The following is a 22,784-nucleotide window of genomic DNA, read 5'->3' on the forward strand; positions in this document are numbered from 1 at the left end:
TCTTTTTGCTGCCCCATGGACTGTAGCCTGCCAAGCTCCTCTTTCCATGGGATTTCTGAGGCAAGAATACTGGAGTGGGTTGCCATTTCCTTCTTTAGTTGTTACTTAAATCACTTATAAAGTAGTGAAAATAGCTACCTTACCCTCAAGCATTGTCTGAGTAGTTCAATAGAAATCTCACTTCAGTCAATGAAAGTTATTTGTTTTAACCAGGTACACCTTCTGTTCCTAACATTGGTTGTCTTTCATAATAATGATGGTTGGCATATACTTACTATGTGCCAGGCACTGCTCTAAGATCTTATGCATACAGTTGGCCTTCCATATCTGACGGTTGCCCATCTGCAGATTCAACCAACTCCTTGCATATAGAGAATATTTTAGGGGGAAAAAAAATTCCAGAAAGTTCCAAAAAGCTAAACTTGAGTCTGCTAAGCTCTGGCAACCATTTACATAGCTTTTACATTGCACTGGGTGTTATAAGTCTTCTAAAGGTTATTTAAAGTGTACAGGAGGATATGCATAGCTTGTATGCAAAAAATACATAAGCCATTTTATTAATATATCAGGGATTTGAGCATGTGTGGGTTTTGGTATCCATGTTACTTTAAAATATTTATATAAATTATTTCACACTGTATGTATTACTCCTCTCCTGCTTTCATTCAACATTGCATGTAAGGTTGATCCAAATCAAAATATAGTTTCATTTTATTTCTTTCAATTGCTGTATTTCCTTCCATTACAATCCATGGTAAGATTGAATCACATTTTAGTAATCCATTTTCCAGTAAAAGGCATATGGGTTAGTTCCAGTCTTTTCCTACTATAAACTGTGCTGCAATTATGTTGTCTTGTTTTGTTTTGTTTGGCACATGTGTGAGCGTTTCTCTACCACCTCACCAGCATCTGAGACATCATCCAAGATTTTTTAACTAATCTTATGGATGATTTTAAAAGGTAGCTCCCTATTTTAATTGCATTTCCAGGATTACTAGTGAGATAGAGAACTGTTGGTTTATTTATTGGACAGTTGGATTTCTTCATTCTTGATTTACCTGTTTCTTTTATTTGCTCATTCCTACCTTCCCACAATTTGGGCATGATTCCTTTATAAAATCAGAGGCATTTAAAGCACAGGCATTAAGGATACATGATACAGTCCCTCACTGAAAAGACAGGGGCTGAAATCTAGAGAAGTTAAGGGCCTGTTCAGGATCACATGATGAAACAGGTCAGCACAGGAGCCTGGGTGAGGAGAGAGACCTCTAGGTCAGCAAACCAATACCCTTTCTACCACTCTACGCTCCTTGACCTTGGGAGGAAATGAGCCAGTGGCCAACTCAGGGTCTAGAATCTGATGAAAGAACCTAAAGCTTAAAGTCAGAGATTGCATAATGATTAATCTGAATTGCTTAGTCAGCAATGACTCTAAGACTGCAGGGTGTAGCAAGAGAGAAGAGGCTACTTGGCTACCCAGGCTCCAAGTGAGATAACCGCATACCCAAAACGGAGCCAAGAAGCCCACCTCTCTCTCCCATTCCAAGCTGTTATAGAGAGCCCATCCTGGAAGAGGCCTGTGCCCACACCACTGGGAACCTTGGGTGAGAAAGGCTGCCTAGTGGTTCCACACTCTTGACCTTGAATCCATCTTTCCATGAGAGAACCAGGGCTGATCCCTCTCTCACTATGTACTAATAAATATTTTGCACATATCCCTGCAAAATGAACAAAATTTACAAGTAGTATAAAAATTTGTCAGAGCTAGACTAAAACTTCAACAGATTTCAGTATCAAAGGTGAACTCTGAAGTGAGGCTACCTGGGTTCAAATTCCTGCTCTTGACAGTTTCACCTGTAACAAGTCACCAAACATCTGTCTTCTTGTCTGTTTTGCTCTGAGGATAAAATCAGTTAATACAGTCATCCCTGGTATCCACAGGGCATGTATTCCAGGACCCTGCATGGATACCAGAATCCAGATGTTCAAGTCCATGATGTGTTAATAAAATGGCATATATTTTTTGCTTACAAGCTACACATATCATCCTGTACACTTTAATCTCTAGATGACTTATAATACCCAGTGCAATGTAAATGCTATGTAAATAGTTGCCAGATATGTTAATGAATATGTATTTATGTTAAAAGTATGGAGAATGGCCTTAAGTGATACATCAAAATTATGACAGTGATTACACTGGCACCTGGTGGCTACAGTAAGGAGTTGGGATAAGATTTGACATAATAAACTTCTAACGTAAAAGCCAAAAGCAAACATGATAAAAGGTTGTGTGTGTGTTAAGTTACTTCAGCCATGTCTGACTCTCTGCGACCCTATGGACTGTAGCCCACCAGGCTTCTCTGTCCGTGGGATTCTCCAGGCAAGAATGCTGGCATGGTTGCCCTTTCCTTCTCTAATAAAAAGTTAATTATGGCAAATTCTGGATGATGGGATATGAGTACATTTAATGTAATGCTTTGTAACTTTCTGTAGTTTTTAAAAATTGCTCAAACAATTAAAAAGTAGGGGAATGTATACATCTAGGAACTAAATGTATACTTAGCATGATTTTCAATTATTCCATTGTGGATTGAATTTCATATGCAGGAAGTCATCTGATTAGCTTAAGTAGTGTAGGTAAAGAGATCTAGCCCAGTGGCTAGCCCAGTGAGATAACTAAGTAGATACTGGCCCCTACTTTCTTAGCCTAGTGCCCTCCAAGAAGCACTTAGGGAGAAGAAAGGTAGAAACCAGAACAATAGTTACATGTACCAGGCAAAATGGTGAATCTGCAGTCGTTTTAACTGCATTATGAATGTGGAGTGTTTTAACTCTGCTTGTCAATGGCTGTTTTTCACAGATAGGCTTCCTTTCTTTCCTTTTTCTTCTTTTTCCCATAGGGGAGGAAGATGATTTGTCTCTGCTGACTGCATTGCTGGAGGAGAATGAGTCGGCCTTGGGTTGTAATTCAGAAGAGAGTCAGCCCTTGACCCAGGAAGATGGTGAACCTGACTCATATGATGAGCTCTTTGATGCTGATGGTGATGGTGAATCTTACACAGAGGAGACTGATGAGGGAGAAGTGGAAAAGGCTGAAAACCAAAAGGAGAATTTGGCCACTCTCTTTGGAGACATGGGAGACTTAACAGATGAGGAAGAAGCTCCTACATCACAATCAACTAAAGAGAGGGTCGTCCCTGCTCCTGGTCCCAGTCAAGGGAAAACTAATCAGGAGTTGCAAGGTGCCCTAACCACTTGCTTTCTCTAATTTCTTTATGATAGACCAGATGAAGACTACCCATCTGACAGCTTTCTTCAAAATATCTGCTGAGTCAGGGGTAGAGATAAATGACTTGGCAAAAAAAATTGTAGAAGTTAGTGGAGCAAGCATTTAAAGCCAGCATTTGAGGGCACAGCGGTCAGTCCCTGATATTAGAGTCAGCCAGCTATAATTGAGCCTTTGCAAAATGGCTCTAACATTTCTCACACTTACTACAGAAAAATAATACTTTGGAATTTAGCAAAGGGAGCCAGGGACAAGACTACAAAGCCACCACATACTCTGTTTGAACAGAAGACCTTTTCTGAACAGATCCATCTAGGAGTGGCTTTTTCTTTCTTTCTTTCTTTCTTTTTTTTTTTTTTTTTTTTAGTGTTACAGATTTTTTTTCCTATTTTTATCATCTCACAAAAAGGCAGCATGGCAGGTTTTTTAGTTCATTGTTTCAGGAGCGTTGGAGCATGTAAGTGACTTGTCCCAGGTCACTCATCCTAATCTGTATGATTAGGATTCCAGGTGGATTTTGGCTACAGAATTTGTATTTTAATCCCAACTAGAAAAGGTTTATACATATTAGTTAGTTTTATGAAGTTGTTGTTTAGTCACTATAGTGTCCAACTCTTGTGAGACCCCGTGGACTAACTATAGCCCACCAGGCTCCTATGTCCATGGGATTTCCCAGGCAGGAATACTGGAGTAGGTTGCCATTTCCTTCTCCAGGGAGGAGTGCCATTTTCTTATTCCTGACATCTTCTCTGATACGTATTTTTTTAATTTACATATATATTTTTAATTGAAATATAGTTCATTTACAGTGTTATTAGTTTGAGGTGTATAGCACAATTATTTGACATTTTTATAGATTATACTCCGTTTAAAGTTATTAACTGAATATTGGCTTATTCTCTGTACTGTACATTATATCCTTGTATCTTATTTGTTTTGTGTTTTAAATATGGAAAGATTCACAAATTTGTATGTCATCCTTGCTTAGGGGCCATAATCATTTCTTGACTCTTAAAAACTTGTCAACCATGGACATGTATCTAACTGTCAGTAGTACAAATTCATAATCAGCTTTGGTATTAGAGATTTGTTTACTGGAAATACCATGTTTACTTCTCTAAGGGGAACTATTTAAGGTGCAAAAGTTAATTGTGAGTTCTCAATATGTGATTCTGTTGTGAGTCTCAAGTTTTAGAGGTGATGGGTAGACATCAAAAATAATTTCAGCACTTTCATTATGTATGATATTTCATCTGGTCTGGTTTTTAAATCAGTATATTTTTTCCCCCTAGATGAATTAAGGAAGTTGCAAGAGCAAATGAAGTCCTTACAAGAACAGCTGAAACTAGCGACAATTAAACAGCCTGCAAGTCCAGCCCTTTCACGTAAAACCCCAGGTAATCAAACTAATTCTAGGGATAGTATGCATTTCTATTACAAAGAAATCATAACATTACTTCTGCATCCAACTCCTGGTAAAACAGTTTTTGAACCCCTTTCTAAATTTTCTTTACTAATTTCTTTTAATCAAGTAGATAAGTCTCCACGTCCCCCTCTTAAGGAGAAGAAAATTCAGGAGTCATTGTGCTTTTCTGCGGAACTTGACGTCCCTACTCTACCAAAACCCAAGCGAGTGGCTCGGACACCAAAGGTCTCACCTGCAGGTGTGGTACTCATGGCCCCTAGTTTCTCACTGCCTGGGCTCTGTTTACAATATATTTTGGTCCTATTATGTATGGGTGTGTGTGTTGGTCTGTCTTACCTGCCCATTGAGAAAAGTAAGTTTCTTGGAAATGGGAACTACGTTCTATATTTCATAATCTTTGTGTACATCTCAAAGTGCTTAGAAAATACTTGGGTAGAGAATAAGTATTTAAATGCTTAGTGGATTCAATTTTTTTTGGTTCTATAGTCCTGTAGTTGAATTATAGTGAAGTATAACCACTGGGTTAAGTTCTTATGCTAGAAAGCTAGAGATTTAATCTTCAGGCTGTGAGACTGAGGCACAGTGAACTCTTTAATAAAATGGTCAAGTTTTATTTGAAGCCAGAGGGTTCATTCTTATGAAAAGTCATCTTTGCCAGGAGGATAGAGTGGTACTCAAATAAAATCCTATTTCAGCACATAACGTATATATGCACAAAATAAAATGTAAAGGATTTGTAAACTCTGTATTGGTTTTGTTGTACTGTCTTTTTGCCCAAAGCAATTACTCTTTGGAAGATCTAAGAGAAAATGACCTGAAGATAACTTGGCTTAGAGTAAGCAGCATTTTATTGATCACACATGTTCAAAAAGGCCCTTTTGACTACCATTGGCTTATGACACAGCAATACAGAATGGCTGTAGTCTCTGTGTTCATATTTATTTGACAACAGATGATATATTCCATGCATCCACTTATTATAGTGTTCATTCCCTTAGGACCTCTGATATTACTAAGGTATTTTATTAGTGTTCAAAGTTGGGTTTTGGGGCATTGAGATAAGGGCATGGTTTCTGGCGATTTAAAAAGTTCCAAGGTTACCCTGGCCTCTGCCTTGGGAGTAGTGATCCAAAGTCACTTTGAAAGTAAATACCAATCTTATTTGAGAGAGCGTTATACTTATTAAGGAGAATACCCAAACTTTCCGACCCTCAGGAACATTATCAAATGCTTGTAAAATATGAAAAGAACCATATCAGAATATCCTGGGTCCCCTAACACTCCTGCTGCGCGCCCCCCCCCATCCCCACTCCTGCTACTGCTGCTAAGTCACTTCAGTCGTGTCTGACTCTGTGCGACCCCATAGACGGCAGCCCACTAGGCTTCTCTGTCCCTTGGATTCTCCAGGCAAGAATACTGGAGTGGGTTGCCATTTCCTTCTCCAGTGGATGAAAGTGAAATGTGAAAGTGAAGTCGCTCAGTCATGCCCGACTCTTAGCGACCCCATGGACTGCAGCCTACCAGACTCTTCCGTCAATGGGATTTTCCAGGCAAGAGTACTGGAGTGGGGTGCCATTGCCTTCTCACACAAGTGAAATGAATTGAAACGAAACAAGAAAACAAAGGGAAGCTAACTTTGAATGTCTTTCAGGTAGAATTTGACCTGTGCACAAATCTCCACTAATTACTGATTTCAGAAGGAGGGCTGTTACTCCCTTATGAAATCTACCACAGTGCTCTGTATATGGTGAATATTCAAGAAATGGCATTGCACAGAGAAACCGTGTTTTAGAGTAGAACTGATGCAGCCACTAGCCACTTGTGACTAATTAGATTACAAATTAAGGCATTAATTTCCTTAGACACACTGGTCAGTTTCATGTGGTCAGTGTCCACCTGTGGCTGGTGGCCACCACATGGACAGCAGTGGTATAAAACATTTCCATACACAGGAAGTTCTGGACTATACTGTAGAGGTTTGGGGGTAGTACAGAAATGATCCTGTGGGTTTCTGTTATTCTCTCAAGATTTGACATGTGTTGATTAAAAAAGAAACAATTCTAATAATGTTTAATTATCAGTGTGGTTTTTATATTTTCTAGAGCCCCAATGCTCACCTTTGAAGATGACAAGTGTACCCTCCCAACCACTCCGAACAACTCCTGGGAACAAGCCTGGTGGGGTGACTAGGGATCAGAGTGCAGGGACACCCAGGAGCTCTGGGGAGATGGCTCAGGAAGTCTCCGTGGAAGCCTTCTCCGGTCTGAGGCTCAGGTCAGTAATTGTGACAGCACTCTCTTTCACTCTGCTTGTAGGCCCCACAAGATGCCTCTTCTTCCTAGGGACTGAGCCTTCCAGAATTAGTGTGTTTGTACCGCTGAGTCACATGAGACGTATAGCTCTTGTACTTGACCATACTAGGCCTTTGGCACTGAGTTTGACTCAGTGTATTTACATATGAATAAGGAAAGTTTTCTCCTGTTTGTGTAGAGGATAAAAAATATATGTTCTTTAAAATGAAATCAATAAATAATAAGTACTGTATTTAACCAGAAACTAGTAGGAACAATGGTAGAGACTATTCTTAAATAGTATTCTTGTAAAGGAATATACAGTTTAACTAGGATAGTAGTATCTTTCTATAATTAATGTTAATAGAAATAACTGTGCTCTTTTGTATTATTATGTGGAGAAATTAAGATATTCAGGCAAAATACAAATGGGAAGTGGGAGAGAGGCTCAAGAGAGGATGTATATACACTTACAGCTGATTCACATTGTACAGCAGAAACTAACACAACATTATAAAACAATTATCCTCCAATTTGAAAAAAATAAAAATAGAAATACATCCCAGGGTCAGTTCAGGGAAAAACCTGGACTTCTAAGTCTTCTGTGTCTACTGCTTTGCACCTTTGTTATTACTGCTCTTGAAGCCCTGGGCTTCATGTCTCTACAACATCCTTACTCTGAAACCAGATTGCCTTTAGTACTGTCTGAGTAGCCAAGTGCAACCCTTCTAGAACACCTGAACCTTGTCAGCCTAAACTAAAACTGCTAAGCTTTTAAATTATATGTTATTGACTAAGGGGAGAACAAGTGACTGCTGACATGCAGTAGAACTTTATTATAATAACTCCATACTCTTCAAAATTGGGGCGGATCAATATTTTAATTACATTTAAGACAGAATCCGAGGAATGGAATATAGTAAAAACTCACTGACGGAACTTCAGGCTTCTTTTTCAAGGTAAATGTGGCCCTTCTGAGATAATACTGCCTTTCCCAGTGGAAACACCCTAGAGATAATAAAGATGTTGCTGATGCGAGTATTGCTATACATTTGAACTGAATGGAAGTAGACGAAGTTGAAACTAGTCAGCCAAAGCTTCTGTGGGGCCTACAAATTTAGGGGGTTGCAGAGTTGTTTGAGTCTTTCTTATGATTGTTCTACCTGAACCTCAGAATCTGAAGATGCTCTGTAGGATTGTAGCTTTATAGTAACCTGTTAACTCAGAAATCAAACAAGGAAAGGATTTCTCCACTTATGTCAGTGTTTCCCTCCTGAATATTCTTTATTGTTGAGTTAGCCCTTGGAGTTTCTATTCTAGAAAACTTCTGAAAGAGTCAAAAAGCTTGTTTTCTCCTGACTGCTTTCTCTTGTCCTAGAATATGTTATATGATCCAACATGAAACAGATTTTAATATTCAACTAGAGAAAAACAATTTGCAAATTTTATGAGTTTTAACCAGTCATTAGAAACGAGAGTATATTAATTGAAGCTCGAGTCAGTTCTTTTTATTATGTGAAAATGTTGGCTTTTGAAAAATCTAATTAGAAATAGTAGAACTTATGAAATTCTCACAGAATTGATGGAATTGAAATATCTTAATTTACCTAAGCAATTCATGATTTTGTATATTATATTAGAATTCATAAGAACTTAAATTATTTGTGGTCTTTACTTTCTACATAAGTCCCAGTTCTATATCCGTGGAAAAGCAAACCTGATCTTTAAAATTATCTCCTTTTGGGGAGAAGGCCATGCTGTATAGCATGGGGATCTTAGTTCCCCAATAAGGGTGGAACTCGTGCCTCCTGCAGTGAAAGCACAAAGTTTTAACCACGGAACAACCAGGTAAGTTTTACCTACTGAAAAAATATGGGCTTTATACTAAGCCTCCCTGAGAACAGGTGCTTTAGAGATTTCTCTCCATAATATCTCTTCTAACGAATTTGCTATAGTGCCCGGTTATCTGTTAGAGTAATAATCTACAAATCACTGGTGTCTTGACCCAGAAAGCCTCGAGTATCCTCCACAGAAATGAACAAGAAAATGATCGGCCGAAAACTTATCAGACTGTCTCAGCTCAAGGAAAAGATGGCAAGTGAGAAGCTGGAAGAAATAGACTGGGTGACGTTTGGGGTTATATTGAAGAAAATCACTCCACAGAGTTCTAACAGTGTAAGCTATTTTATTAATCAGCTGTTTCATCACAGATTGGCAGTGGAGACTCACGTTCTTGATTTGTTACCTAGAGCCCATCAGTGTTTCATTTTGTAGTCATTGCTAGTAAGTTCTTAAATTGCCACACCATCACCTGGTTGGTACCAGAGGGGGAGATATGTAAGGAAGGCCGTACTTAAAGAAGGTCTGGTTGGATAGGTTTCTTGAGCTTTTTATTGTCCACATCATTCTTACTCATTTTACTTGTTGTTTGGTGATGCCTGTGGATGCCCTACGGCTCTGAGTAATCCCCCTTGTGGAAGGGGAGTACGTCCTCAAAGATCATTTGAAGAGCCTTATTAGATGTAAGATGTCAGTCACTGAAGTCCTGATATTGCTGACCTGTGCCAGTACAGGATGGTACATTTCATTTGACAAATATTACAAGAGGTCTGATAAATTTTAAAATCACAGTTGACTGAGGAATAACAAAAATTATTCTGTGGCTAAGTCAGAAAAGCTGAATTCTAAGCCTCATTCTCCATTTATCAGGAGCCTTCTGGTATTAGGTGGCCCTTACTCTTTCTTTAAGGACATCCATTTTCTTATCTGTAAATTGAAGGAATTGTCTTTTGATTACCTGAAAGGCTGTCTCTAAAATACTGCAGATTATCTTGTTCAAAACTAATTTCATTCTCCAGTTTTGATCTTGTTCAACCTTAAATTTTTTTATGAGCTCTGACACCAGGAGTTGAGTTTCAGATTCTGAGTCCTGCTCTACATCTGGTCTGTTTCAGTAAATGTGAACAAGTCTGGTTTTCATTTGATTAAGTTCATAATTGCATCACCACTGGCTATAATGACATTGAAATAATAGGTGTGAAATTTATCTGAACTTCTCTAAGAATGGCGTTGTATAAATCCTGGGAAGAATAATTATAATACTGGAGTTTAGGCAATAATTCACTACAACCTGTAGCCATACCCACTCTGGGCTGCCTCTGTGAAATAGCTTGATTCAGTATTGTGTGAACTGCTTTTTTTAAAAAATCTATAAACATGGAAGTTGTTCATATTATATATGGCTAGCATTTTGAGTTTCTTGGTATGTGATAGTATTTCCAAAATTTTAGAGTTAAATACAACCAGTTTTCTTTAAATGATGCTGTTTTTCTTCTAAGCTAAAGAAAGATTTAGAAGCATTGAACTGAAACTTCCTTATTAATATTAACATAATGATAAATAATATTTATTAAATATATATCAGTAAATTTTTTCTTGAAGTATAGTTGATTTACAATGTTGTGTTTTAGGTGTACAGCAAAGTGATTGTTATACATATGTAGATATGTTTCATGTTCTTTTCCATTATGGTTTATTACAGGATATTGAATATAGTTCCCTATGCTTTACAGTACTAGTCTTTATTGTCTAAATATTTTATATAGTAGTTAGTGTCTGCTAATAACAGAAAGAAACAAAGTTAACAAGTTAACAAGAAAGCTATTTCTTTCTGAGGCTTGCCTTTCTTCACCTTCATTTCTAAAATGAGAAGAAGCATACCAAAGCCTTGAGAAAGGATTAATTTATAATTAACAGACATTCTGATGCTAATCTATTCAGACTGGGTCATGCTTAGATATTTTCCACAGTAGAACACTTGAACTGTAAATGAAGACTTTGTAACCCATTGTTCAAGATTTATTAAAGATAAGCATAAATGATTTGCTCCAGGGGAAAACATTTAGCATCTGGCGACTGAATGATCTTCGTGACCTGACGCGATGTGTGTCACTGTTCTTGTTTGGAGAGGTTCACAAAGAACTCTGGAAGACAGAGCAGGGTTCTGTCATAGGGCTGCTCAATGCAAACCCCATGAAGCCCAAGGATGGTTCAGAGGAGGTAAGACTCTGTTTCCATGGGTTTGTTTGGGTTTTTTTTTGTGGTCTTTACAACTTGGCTGAGTTCTATCAAAAACCTTTATGCTGGTCTACCTCCAGGTAATAAGTCGAGCTTTTGTATTATTTTGACTCCATTTTACTGGCTTTTTGTTTGTCGTTCATTTCTTACCTGCCAGTATTCTGAATTTCAGACTACGCTAGAATATTTTATGAGAACTTATTTCATTATATTTTTTCAAATTCATTCCAAGCTTCCTGGAATTTATTTTTCAGTTCTTGGGCTCAGGTTCCCTTCCATCTCCTATGAATATCCTTGATAGCATCAGGAAGGAAGGGTTTATAGTTGAGGAGGGTTTGTTCCGTTTGTTAGTACAATCATAGCTGCAACTTAGGAATTTTGGTTTTTAAAGTGACTTTTCACTGTCTTAAGCAGCATTAGAATTTGGGTTACTACCTACTGATTCTCTAGTAAACTGCAAACCTAGGTACATTGTGAACACTAACAGTTTCTCCACAGGAGTCAACAAGAGGCTACTGCTTCTGTTATAGACACTATATCAGGAGGAGTAAGAGACAAAGTTGTTGCATTCATTGCTTTCACAAGAGAATAGCAACAAATCTTCATTTATTGGTTTGGAAGGTGTTTGGCCACAAGTAACAAAAAAGCTGCGCTATAGTTCTTTGTAATGGTAGACACTGAAGTTTTTGTTTTTCTTGGATAGTAAAAAATCCAGACATAGGCAGTGTCAGTTCAGTTCAGTGTAGTTGCTCAGTCGTGTCTGACTCTGCAACCCCATGAATTGCAGCACGCCAGGCCTCCCTGTCCATCACCAACTCCTGAAGTTCACCCAAACCCACGTCCATCAAGTCGTAATGCCCTAATGCCAGAGCTGGTGTCCATGAGTCTCTCAGATTTCCCTCTTGGTCACAAGATGGCTTTGAAACCCTAGCCATCACATCTCCACTGAAGCCAGGAAGTCAGCCAGCCTCTTCACTCTGCTTTTATAGAAAAGCAGAAGCTTTCCTGGCTACCTTCCCTGCAGAATCCTACTTCAGTCTCATTGGCCAGAGTGGAGTTACATGACAATCACTAGCTGCAAAGAATGCTGGGAAAACAGGGAACCTGCTCTATCACTCAAGGCTGAGCGTTAGGATTCTGATAGTAAAGATGCAGGAGGGAACAGAGAACTAAATGTCTTCTCTCTCTCCCATTTCTACAACTGTTTTACAGGGCACTGGCTTCAAATCCCAGGGCACTGATGAAAAGGATAAAAAGCCTAACTCGTGCCAACCGTTATTATATCCATTCTTGCTGGTGAGGGGCCATACCTTTGTTTGCTTTTAATTCCCACTACCTCTTTTTCTACAGATGTGCTTATCTATTGATCATCCTCAAAAGATCTTAATTATGGGGGAAGCTCTTGACCTGGGAACCTGTAAAGCAAAGAAAAAGAATGGAGAACCATGTACACAGATTGTGAATTTGGTAGGTTTAAGCTTTGTTGGGGTGGTTTTTGCTAAAGAAAGAAACTAATAGGAATAAATTTTAGGCACTTTACCTGTAATGACCTATTTGGAACTGAGTTTCCTACATAATAGGAAGCTTCAAAGTGAGAAAGTAAAATGTGTGGTTAATAATGGCCAGTTTAAAAAGCTGAGGGCGGGGGAAGGATTTAACCTCTTAGGAAACTGATCTTTTATTACCAGCTGATTGGGAACTTTAAGAAAGACAGAATTTTAATTTGCCCTCAATTCTTTCTAGTGCTGAAGATCAAACACTAATGATGAAATACACTGCAACCTTGTTTTAGCCAGTACATAGCTGTATTCTACCTTTTATTAGGACTCTCTTTTTTGAAAAGTAAATAAACATTGTACTGAGATAGAATGCACATACCAGACCATTCAGTTTTGAAGTGCACAATCTAGTGATTTTTAATGTATTCACAGGGTTGTGAAATCATCTCCACCAGGTAATTTCAGAACATTTTCAGTCCCCTTCTAAAAACCCATACCCACTAACAGTAATTCTCCATTCCCCTTCTCCTCCAGTCCTGGCAACTACTCATCTACTTTCTGTCTATAGATTTGCCTATTCTAGACGTTTCATACAGTGGAATTGTATAATGTACAGCCTTTTGTATCTAGCTTCTTTGGACTTAGAATAATGTTTTTAAGATTCATCTGTGCTATGCTCATGCTACAAAGCCTTTTATCAGCACTTCATTCCTTTTGGTATTTGAATAACACTCCATGGTATGGATAGACTACACTCAGTTTATCCATTGGTTGATAGACACTTAGGTGGTTTCCATATCTGACTGTTACAGATAATGGTGCTGTCAACATGCATATACAGGTTTTTATGTGGAAGTCCATTTCAGTTGCCTCAACTATAAACCTGGAGCGGAATTGCTGGATCTGTATTTAGGTTTTTGAGGAACCACCAAACTGGTTTCCCAGGTGGCTTTTACAATCTCCCTAGCAGTATGTGAGGGTTCTGGTTTCTCTAACACTTTGTTACTGTCTGACTTTGATTACAACCATCCAAGTGCATGTGAAGTAGTACTTCTTAGAGCTCTTTGAAAGGACTGGATAATAGGTTCTGGTTTCATCTCTTTTTATTTCTCTCATTGCTGTCTAACAGATGAACTAGTGAGCAGGAAACAGGGAGGAAGGAGACAGTTGGAAAGAGGTCTCAGAGGAAGTGCACCTGTCAGATCACAAGAGCTGGACCATTAAACCTCCACTGTCAGCATCTGTTAAGTTTCACCCAGTTCGACAATACTTCATAGTTTCTCTTTGCTCCTTTCACTGTAAGGGTAGCATTTGTCTGATAGTCAACCAGAGAAACAGAAAGGAAATTGATTTTGTTTTATTTTGTAACTTCTGTTGAGGTAAAATTCACATTATGTACAGTTAACCATTTACGTCAGTAATATTTAGTGTATTCACTTTATTGTGTAACCACCAGCTTCAGGTTTCAAAATCTTTTCATCGCGCCATTAAAAAACACCCCCTAGCAATTAAGTAACCATTTCCCTGATGACCTGTAATCTGTTTTCTGTCTCTGTGGATATATGCCATAAAAGGAATCATACAACATGGGACCTTTGTGTCTGACTTCTTTTATTTGGCATAACATTTTCAAGATTCACCCTAGAAACTAACTTTATTTCCACTGTAGAAGGAGGACGAAGGCAGTGAAAAGTACCACTTTTTCTTGTACCTGAATAGTGTGTTCAGAGTTCAGTCCCCTTAACTTTTTTTTTCTTAATTTCTAATGAGTATAGTTGATTTATAATGTTGTGTTCGTTTCAGGTATACAACAAAGTGAATTAGTTATATATATACTTATACCTGCTCTTTCTTAGGTTCCTTTCCCATATAGGCCATTACAGAGTCCTGAATAGAGTTCCCTGTACTATAGAGTAGGTCCTTATTAGTTATGTATTTTATATATAATAGTTTGTGTGTATGAATCCCCATCTTCCAATTTATCACCCCTACTCCACCCCATTACCTAGAGGATGAACTTCTAAGTTGCTTCTTAGCTATGGATAGAGAATGATCTCAGAAGTTAGCCGAGAGGGTTTTGCCCACAGACTAGCTCTCTGTGAGGCTGGGAGAAAGGAGTTGTGTCCATTAACATTGTCCCCGGCCTGTTGCCCTAATGTTGATACAGCTGCTCTTTCTCTTCACAGAACGACTGTGAATACTGTCAGTATCACATCCAGGCCCAGTACAAGAGGCTTAGCGCCAGGCGAGCTGACTTGCAGTCCACCTTCTCTGGAGGCCGCATTCCAAAGAAGTTTGCTTGCAAAGGCATCAGCCTGAGAGAACGGCTGTGTCAGGATGGTTTTTACTACGGAGGCATTTCTTCAGCCTCATATGCAGCCTCAATGTAAGACATTCTCAGAGCTTCTTTGAGGGCTGGGGTCTTCATTTAAGAGTAAACCCAGGACTTCTCTGGTGGTTCAGTGGTTAGGACTCCATGCTTCCACTGCAGAGGGCGTGAGTTGCATCCCTGATTGGGGAAGTTCTGCATGCTGTGCTGTGTGGCCAAAAAGGAAAAAACAAAAAGTAAACCCAGTGGTTGTACATTTTTGTCCCAGTCCTAGAAGGTTTGTACAGGTTTTATCTTTTATAACAAGCTGCCTAAAACAATGTAGCAGAGGAGAAGAGACCTAAAACAAGGTTACTTCATTCCTGAAAAGAGAGGAAAACACTTAGAAGGAGGAGAAACTGAGTCGGGCTATCCTGGTCTTTAACAGGGAGCCCACACTTCCTCTTTGGCTTCAAATGTGAATAGTCCAACTTTGTCAGGACTGATTGGCCACTGAAAGTGTTCATCATAATGTTGACATCCTTGAAATCATTTCCATCGTGACTGTGAGTGTGAGTTTGTAGATCTCAGGGAACCCACAGAGAATTTAGTGAATGAATATGCAGAGAAACCTCACAGGGGAGGGGGGTACTGCTGAAGCTGGCATTCCTGGGGAATCTCAGCCTCTCCCTAGAGTCCCTGAGTAGGTGATTGATCGCCTGTCACCTGACTCTATAAAATACATTTGAGGCAGGGATTTGGCTCAAGGGAGCTACAGTTGGTCCAAGAATAAAACAGATTTTGTCCTCAATCCAAGAGACATTGGGCTAGAGGACTCTCACCTCCTGTCTATTTTGTAATATCAAGAACATTTTTAAGATTTAAAATAATGTCTGTATTTTAGCAAATTGCAAAATGCAATGCACGTAACATTATTTTTTTTAAAACATATGTACAATTTAGCCAAAAGGAAACAATAAAAACCATCTATAATCCCACCATCTACATAACTGTTAGTTTTGGTAAATATGGTTTGGAGGGGACATTTCCCATAAGTATAAATTTTTAAGAGTATAAAATGAGATCATAGTATGCCTATAATTTGCAATGTTCTTCTTTCCCATAAAAATAATGAATTTTTCTTTGTGGAATATTCACTTAACAGCATTATTTTTAGTGGCTACATAGTATTCTTTTACATGGCTCTGATAATTTAAATAATTCCCTATGGATAAACATTTATAGTATTTCTAACTTTTATCAATACAAACCTTCCATTAATATCCTAAATTTTTGCATAGATCTTAACGTAAATCCTAGACTTCTTGATAAGTCCTAGTCCTGATCAAAGTATTGGCATATTTTTATTTCTTTTGCCAATTTACTTTTCCAGAATGGCCTTCAAGCAAGTTTGTAGGTTGCCTGTCTTAGGTCTGTGACATAATGCACACACCAGTTACGGGTAGGACCATGGTATTAACTACAGTCTACTTAAAAGGAGCTTTGAGAAACATTGACATTTTGTAACTACTACTTTTCTGCCTTCTTTACCTCATAGAGCATTGACTTTAAGTGGCTTTCATTTTCCTTTTCAGTGCAGCTGCTGTTGCTCCTAAAAAGAAGATTCAAACCACTCTGAGTAACCTGGTGGTTAAGGGCACAGACTTGATTCTTCAGGAAACTCAACAAAAACTAGGTAACTTTGTTTCTTTGTTTCTTTCTCCATCTTAAATTTGTAGTCTTCAGGATTGAAAACAGTTAGTTCCTAACTCTAAATTATCCTGAGTGAAGTCACCTGAACTATGAGACCCAAGCTTCGTTGGCAGCATCTTAAGCAACAGCATATTGGTATTAGCTGTGTCTTAGGTTTTTAAAACGTCTTGATTTATCTGGGTCTAACTCTTAGTGTCTGGCACTAGAATCAGTATTGTCAGCTTCCTGTCTTTAACTAAAACAGGTCCGAGAATTCCACCTCCACTCTGTCCTTGGGGCTCTGTTTATAACAGCAGTCAAAGTCTAGCATGGACCCTCTCCCATAGTGCATAATCCAGAAATAGTGTGTGAAATGACCCCTCAGATAATAGTGTTTTAATCATTTTTCAAAGTGAGATATTTGTCTTACCTTTGCAGTCCTACTGGTCTGATATTAGAGGTTAAGGATTCTCTTTTCTCTTGATATTCCATCTACTTCATTTTACAAATGAAAAAATTATGAAAGCAGAGTTTAAAAAGGAATAAGACACATGACAGAAAATAGACTGAATTTTGAATCGTCTAAATCTGATGTATATTTCAGGAATACCCCAGAAGAGCTTGTCTTGTTCTGAGGAATTCAGGGAATTGATGGACTTGCCTACATCTGGAGCCAGAAACCTGAAACATCATTTAGCCAAAGCCAAGTCATCAGGTAGAGTCAGCCTGCACCTGCTCAAGTGTCCACACCTGAGACCCTGCCCCCTCTCAGAACTTCCTCAGCCTGTGGTTTGTGTTTTAGGGATCGTGGGGAGCCTGAAACCTGCTTTCCAGTCTATCTCAGCATCAGCCCTCTTGAAGCAACAGAAGCAGCATATGTTAGAGATGCGGAAAAAGAAGTCAGAAGAAATACAGAAACGGTAGGAGTCACAGGTTTAATATTCCCTGTTTAGATTGCTCATCTCGTGAATTCTGGGGCTGTCCTAGTAGATTTCAGAAATGACTGGATTTGAGGTGGTTGGCCACCTTTTCAACTTTGAAAGTTTTTTAAGAATAATTTTAACATAACTTTTAAAGTTATAAAGCATTTAAAGGTAAGTATTTCTGACTGATGCTAGTGAATCCTGAGACCAGATACTACAGGCTGTAGTAATTAATGTCGCTATAGAAAAGAGAAAGTAATGACATACAAAGACAGTTTTGTGAAAAAGGAAAGTAGACTGTGGCCGGTTTGCCACCTGTTTCTCAGTTTTGCCAGTTAGGTTTTTTAATTATAGTCTTGAGCCAGTGCATGGCTTCTGCATTTGTTCAGGTCAGTGATAAAATTGAGACACCGAAATGGAGAGTCATTTGAGAGGCAAAATCAAGTGAAAATGGGTGTGGAAAATGAATCAAAGACTCTTGAACGGAAGTTATTTGAATGGTAGTAAAAGCTACTGTCTACAGGCACCCAGTGTACACTGACCACCATGCTTTACACTGTACACACGTCACATTGGTCCTTACCATAATCTGTGAAGTGTTATTATCCTTGTTTTGTGACTAATGTAACTGAAGACCAGAGAGCTAGTAGATGGTGGAGCCAAGTATAAACTCATACCTACCTGTTCTACTCCAGTGTTGAACCATTGCTGTCCCAGACCTGGGCTCTTAATGTGGTTCCATGGAGGGGAAAAGTCTATTACAAGTCAGGAAGAGATGCTTTGGAAAAATAGGGGAACAGATTTGGCCTCAGGTGGGTTAGTTTGAGGTCCTGGTAGACTATCTATAGCAGTATTCATCAGGGGCCTACAGATGACATGAATGTATATGGACATATGTGGACCTTGTGGGGAGTGGAAAGTACCTGTCAGTTTAAAGGCATTACGGTTTAAAGTTTTTCAAAGTTTTCCTGGCCAAACATAACTTATCTTTGGGCAGCATCTGGTAGGCTGTTTGCAGACTCAGCCTGAAACTTACAGAAGTGGGGATAATATGGTAGTGAAAAGAAGACTGGCTCAGGATTACCTGGTACTAGTCCTCAGCCTGTCACTTAATGGGCAGTGGGGTCTTGGGCCTCAGTTTCTTCATCTCAACAATGAGAGGTTTGGACAAGTGATTTCTGACCTTTGTTGTTTTTACATAGCCCTTGAAGCCACATATGAAGGAATAGGAGATTCAAGAAGGAGGAGGTATATTATACAGCAAAAATTAACACAATATTGTAAAACAACTATAGTAGAAAAATAAAATATCATCTTAAAACTAAAAAAAAGCCCCTATATAAAATAATCAGTGTGAATTATATTAACAGCACCCTTCTTCTACGACTTCCAAATGTATCGTGTGTGTTACCTCATCCTAGTAGAATAGACAAAATACACAGATTCAGTGAGTTCCTGAAGCATCTCAGCTAACCAGAGGGCACAGCAAACCTTCAGGGCTGAAGATGCTCCATATACCGACCCCACTAGAAAGCCAATTGATAAAATTAGTAATCAGTTCTAAATTGGTGAAACAATTAGCATTTATTCAGTGAAAAATCAGTTAACTGAAGAATTAGTGAGGTTACTTTTGTTTTTACTGTGCGCTAATCTGAATAACCAAGGATGGAAAATTATTTTATTAACGACTACTTATCAGCTGGTGGCCTGCCTGCAATCTCCCAGTCTGTGTGTTTTGTGCTTGTGTGCGTAGTTTGTGACTGCCTTTTTCTTTATAAAGCTTTCTGCAAAGCTCCAGTGAAATCAAGAGCCCAGCTGTGCCATCCTCTTCTCAGCAGCCCCCTTGTCGATCTCCACCAATGGGGGCTGAATTCCCCAAGATGAAAGGAACCCCAACCACGCAGATGCCCAAGCTTGGAAGAGGCATCTCAGAAGGAGATGATGTCCTCTTTTTTGATGAGTCACCACCACCAAGACCAAAACTGAATGCCTTAGCAGAAGCCAAAAAGGTAACTGGCATCTGTTTTCTTCACCACTTGGATTTGTATTCTGTGAGACATAGCTGGTGCTTCAAACTTAATATACCCGTAACCAGAAAAGACACTTACCTCATACCTATTTATTGATCATGATAATTAGAGTCAAAGGAATTTTAAATGATAATTGGTATCAACAATGCCATTAATTTAATTCAAGAAAATTAGCCACTGTTTCCACATTGTTTCTTGTCAGGCTGCAGGAGATAACATGAAAGAAACAAACTTCTAAAATGTTTATGTGGTTCTTTTGTGGATCTAAAAGCTTACAGACTATTTGAAGTTAAAAAATAAACTGAGATTTGGTTTGCTAACTTAGAGACCTGTTTTCCCTTCTTTGAAGTTTTAATGATTGTGTTAATAACGCTAAGTAAAATGAAGATATATTTTACTAATGTGTGATTGAGAACTGCCAGAATTCACTGGTTAATTCATTGGAAAGGGATACAGAGCTACAGATGCCTATCTTATCGTTTAGATTTTTATCTCCCTCTCTTTTCTGTTTTCCTAGTTAGCTGCTATAACCAAATTAAGGTCAAAAGGCCGGATTCTTACAAAAACAGACCCAAATAGCATTAAGAAGCTAAAGGAACCCCAGGATGTCCTGGAAGTGAAGGAACGTGTAGAAAAGAACAGCACATTTTCTCCTCAAGGTACTCCAAATGGGAAGCTGTCCAGTGGGAAAGAGACACTACTTATAGAGGAAATGTTCCAAAACATAATCAGCCTGAAGGCTGAAAGACTGAAAGTGAAAGTTGCTCAGTCGTGTCCGACTCTGCGCCCCCATGGACTATACAGTCCATGAAATTCTCCAGGCCAGAATACTGGAGTGGGTAGCCTTTCCCTTCTTTAGGAGATCTTCCCAACCCAGGGATCAAACCCACGTCTCCCGCATTGCAGGCAGATTCTTTACCAGCTGAGCCACAAGGGAAGCCCAGTACTGGAGTGGGTAGCCTATTCCTTCAGCGGATCTTTCCAACCCAGGAATCGGATCGGGGTCTCCCGCCTTGCAGGCAGATTCTTTACCAACTGAGCTATCAGGGAAGCCCTCGACATCAAAAGTCATTATTTTGTTTCCACTTTTCCTCTATGGAGAGTACCTAAGTAGAATTTCTGCAGCTGGAACTGATTGTTTTTTATAATCATGTTGAATTAAAATGAAATTATGTACAATTTAAAATCTTGAGATTACTCATTGGATCTTTGCACCTATATGTTAGTATAAAGATTTACTTTGTTTTAAAGGAGCAGACCTTGTTTTAAATTGCCCTATTTTAATTTTTAAAACTGAAGCTGACAATTGTCACTTTAATCTCAATTTGTAGATAGGAGTTTTGTTGTTGTTACCTCTTTTCATAATTGGCCCTTATTTTAAGGTGAAAAAGAGATTCTAATTTAGTGATTAAACCTCCATCCCCTTCCTCCATTCTAGTTTGTACTTCTCAGTTCACTTCTTCTAAGAGCCTCCCTTTGTTGGTACCAGGGGAGGTAAATTCAGTTGAAGGGTCTTATGGCGGGGAACAGAGCTGGGGGAAGCTGAGTTGGTGAGGCACACTGACTCTGCAGTTCCTCTGTGACAGCTCACACTTTTTCATTCTGCTCTAGCTGAGGATGAATTGGAGCCTGCCAAGAAAAAAAGGAGAGAGCAACTTGCCTACCTGGAATCTGAGGAATTTCAGACAATTCTAAAAGCAAAATCGAGGCACACGGGGATCTTAAAAGAGGTAAGAAAGAGCCCAGAATGTCACAGGTAACAGAGCTATCCTCTGACTCGGGTGCTTTGTTATGGGACTCAGAATTTGTTCCTGTAACCTCAGCTGAAACATTAATTGTATGTTGGTTTGTTTGAATTTATTTTGAAGAACAGGAATATTGCTAATAGATTTTAGCTTTGCCTTTGTTGCTTTGAAGAGTATCATTCAACATTATTTAAATTGACTTTGATATTAAAGTGTTTCAGTCCATGTTTTATAATAACTTTATATTGTATAAAAATATCAAGTTACTGTGTTGTACAAGACATCAAGGCACAGCTGTCTCTCCATAACCATAGGACTTGTCCGGTTGCACCTTAGGAACAGTCAGTGTATATTAAAACCATGCACAAATGTCGTAGGGTTGTATATAAATAAAGCTATTAGGTTCAAAAGTTATAATAGGTTTTCCATCAACATGGATGCCCTATAGAACATTCAGAACAATCCTTTGGTGTATGAGGTACTGTTCCGTGCACTGCAAAAGGTGTAGCGCTTGTGGTCCCTGTCAGCAGCAGGGGTAGTGGTCACTGAGATAACAAAAAAAGTATTACAGCAGATTTTTTAAATGTCCCTTATTTAGTGCCAGCATGCCAAATGATCTACCTTTCTTTTGGTTAATAAAGGCCTAAGGAGACAATTAAATACTTTTCTACTGGACTCGAGACAAGAGAGGAGGTCAAGCAAACCCTGAGAGACCATAGAGCCAAGTTCCCTGGCACTTTATGCCTTGTTCAGCTGTGCTGACTTGAACCGTGACCACATTCTGTCATGAATAGCTCTCTGCCCTCATATCTTCTACACATTGTTCCAGACAAGCAGGGGTTGCTCCTTCCAAGTGCTTGGTCTGGAGAATAGAATCAAACAGATGGGATGCCATCACTGAGGAGTCATCCAGCACCTCCCATAAACTAGTCTGTGTTGAAACAATGGAAACATTTCCCTTCTGGGGCACACTTGAGCTCATGACACTGCTAATCACGTCAATAGTTTAAATTTGTATTTAGTGTCTTACACATCACCAAATGCTTTCATGCCTTCTATTTGTCCATTAAGGGCGTATTTCTACTTAGCATCTTTTGGATTGCAGTTCACTGAGCCATACATTCATATAGTTAGCTTGTTTCTTCAGGTCTGATTTGATTATTATTAAACAACTGCCTGAGTCTGTATCAGATTTGGTTTAAGGACTCCTGGGTGTCATGTCACTCCAGGCCGAGGCTGAGCTGCAGGAACGCTATTTTGAGCCTCTGGTGAAAAAAGAACAAATGGAAGAAAAGATGAGAAACACCCGGGAAGTAAAATGTCGAGTCGTGACATGCAAGACGGTGAGTGCAGGAGATGGCTCTTCCTATGGCCTATCTGTGGGCTCTGTGACCTTGCAGGGTGTGGAGACTCAGTGGGGTGTGGGGCCATGTTTTGTGACCGGAGTCCTGCCTGGGTTTAGGGTCATTTAATTAGGCAGGACCCCAGTGTTATCTCTCCTCTT

The 22,784-nt window shown here is 39.0% G+C and overlaps 1 protein-coding gene across 7 annotated transcripts in view; it reads left to right on the forward strand.

Moving 5' to 3' along the window:
• The window catches only part of MCM10 (minichromosome maintenance 10 replication initiation factor), a 36,727-nt gene that overhangs the window by 2,580 nt on the left and 11,363 nt on the right, over positions 1 to 22,784 (forward strand). For 6 of the 7 annotated variants that reach the window (XM_005214308.3, XM_005214309.5, XM_005214310.5 and 3 more), the window contains exons 3-17: positions 2,904 to 3,245; positions 4,582 to 4,686; positions 4,822 to 4,953; positions 6,818 to 6,989; positions 9,016 to 9,181; positions 10,898 to 11,065; positions 12,434 to 12,550; positions 14,769 to 14,968; positions 16,486 to 16,586; positions 17,187 to 17,297; positions 17,385 to 17,502; positions 19,286 to 19,514; positions 20,053 to 20,194; positions 21,147 to 21,265; positions 22,510 to 22,623. In XM_005214308.3, coding sequence (XP_005214365.1) covers positions 2,904 to 3,245; positions 4,582 to 4,686; positions 4,822 to 4,953; positions 6,818 to 6,989; positions 9,016 to 9,181; positions 10,898 to 11,065; positions 12,434 to 12,550; positions 14,769 to 14,968; positions 16,486 to 16,586; positions 17,187 to 17,297; positions 17,385 to 17,502; positions 19,286 to 19,514; positions 20,053 to 20,194; positions 21,147 to 21,265; positions 22,510 to 22,623 — 2,336 coding nt within the window. The remainder of the gene's footprint in view (positions 1 to 2,903; positions 3,246 to 4,581; positions 4,687 to 4,821; positions 4,954 to 6,817; positions 6,990 to 9,015; positions 9,182 to 10,897; positions 11,066 to 12,433; positions 12,551 to 14,768; positions 14,969 to 16,485; positions 16,587 to 17,186; positions 17,298 to 17,384; positions 17,503 to 19,285; positions 19,515 to 20,052; positions 20,195 to 21,146; positions 21,266 to 22,509; positions 22,624 to 22,784) is intronic. The other variant, XM_002692097.7, reaches the window with a different exon arrangement.

Source organism: Bos taurus, chromosome 13 (assembly GCF_002263795.3).
Source record: "Bos taurus isolate L1 Dominette 01449 registration number 42190680 breed Hereford chromosome 13, ARS-UCD2.0, whole genome shotgun sequence".
NCBI lineage: Eukaryota > Metazoa > Chordata > Mammalia > Artiodactyla > Bovidae > Bos > Bos taurus.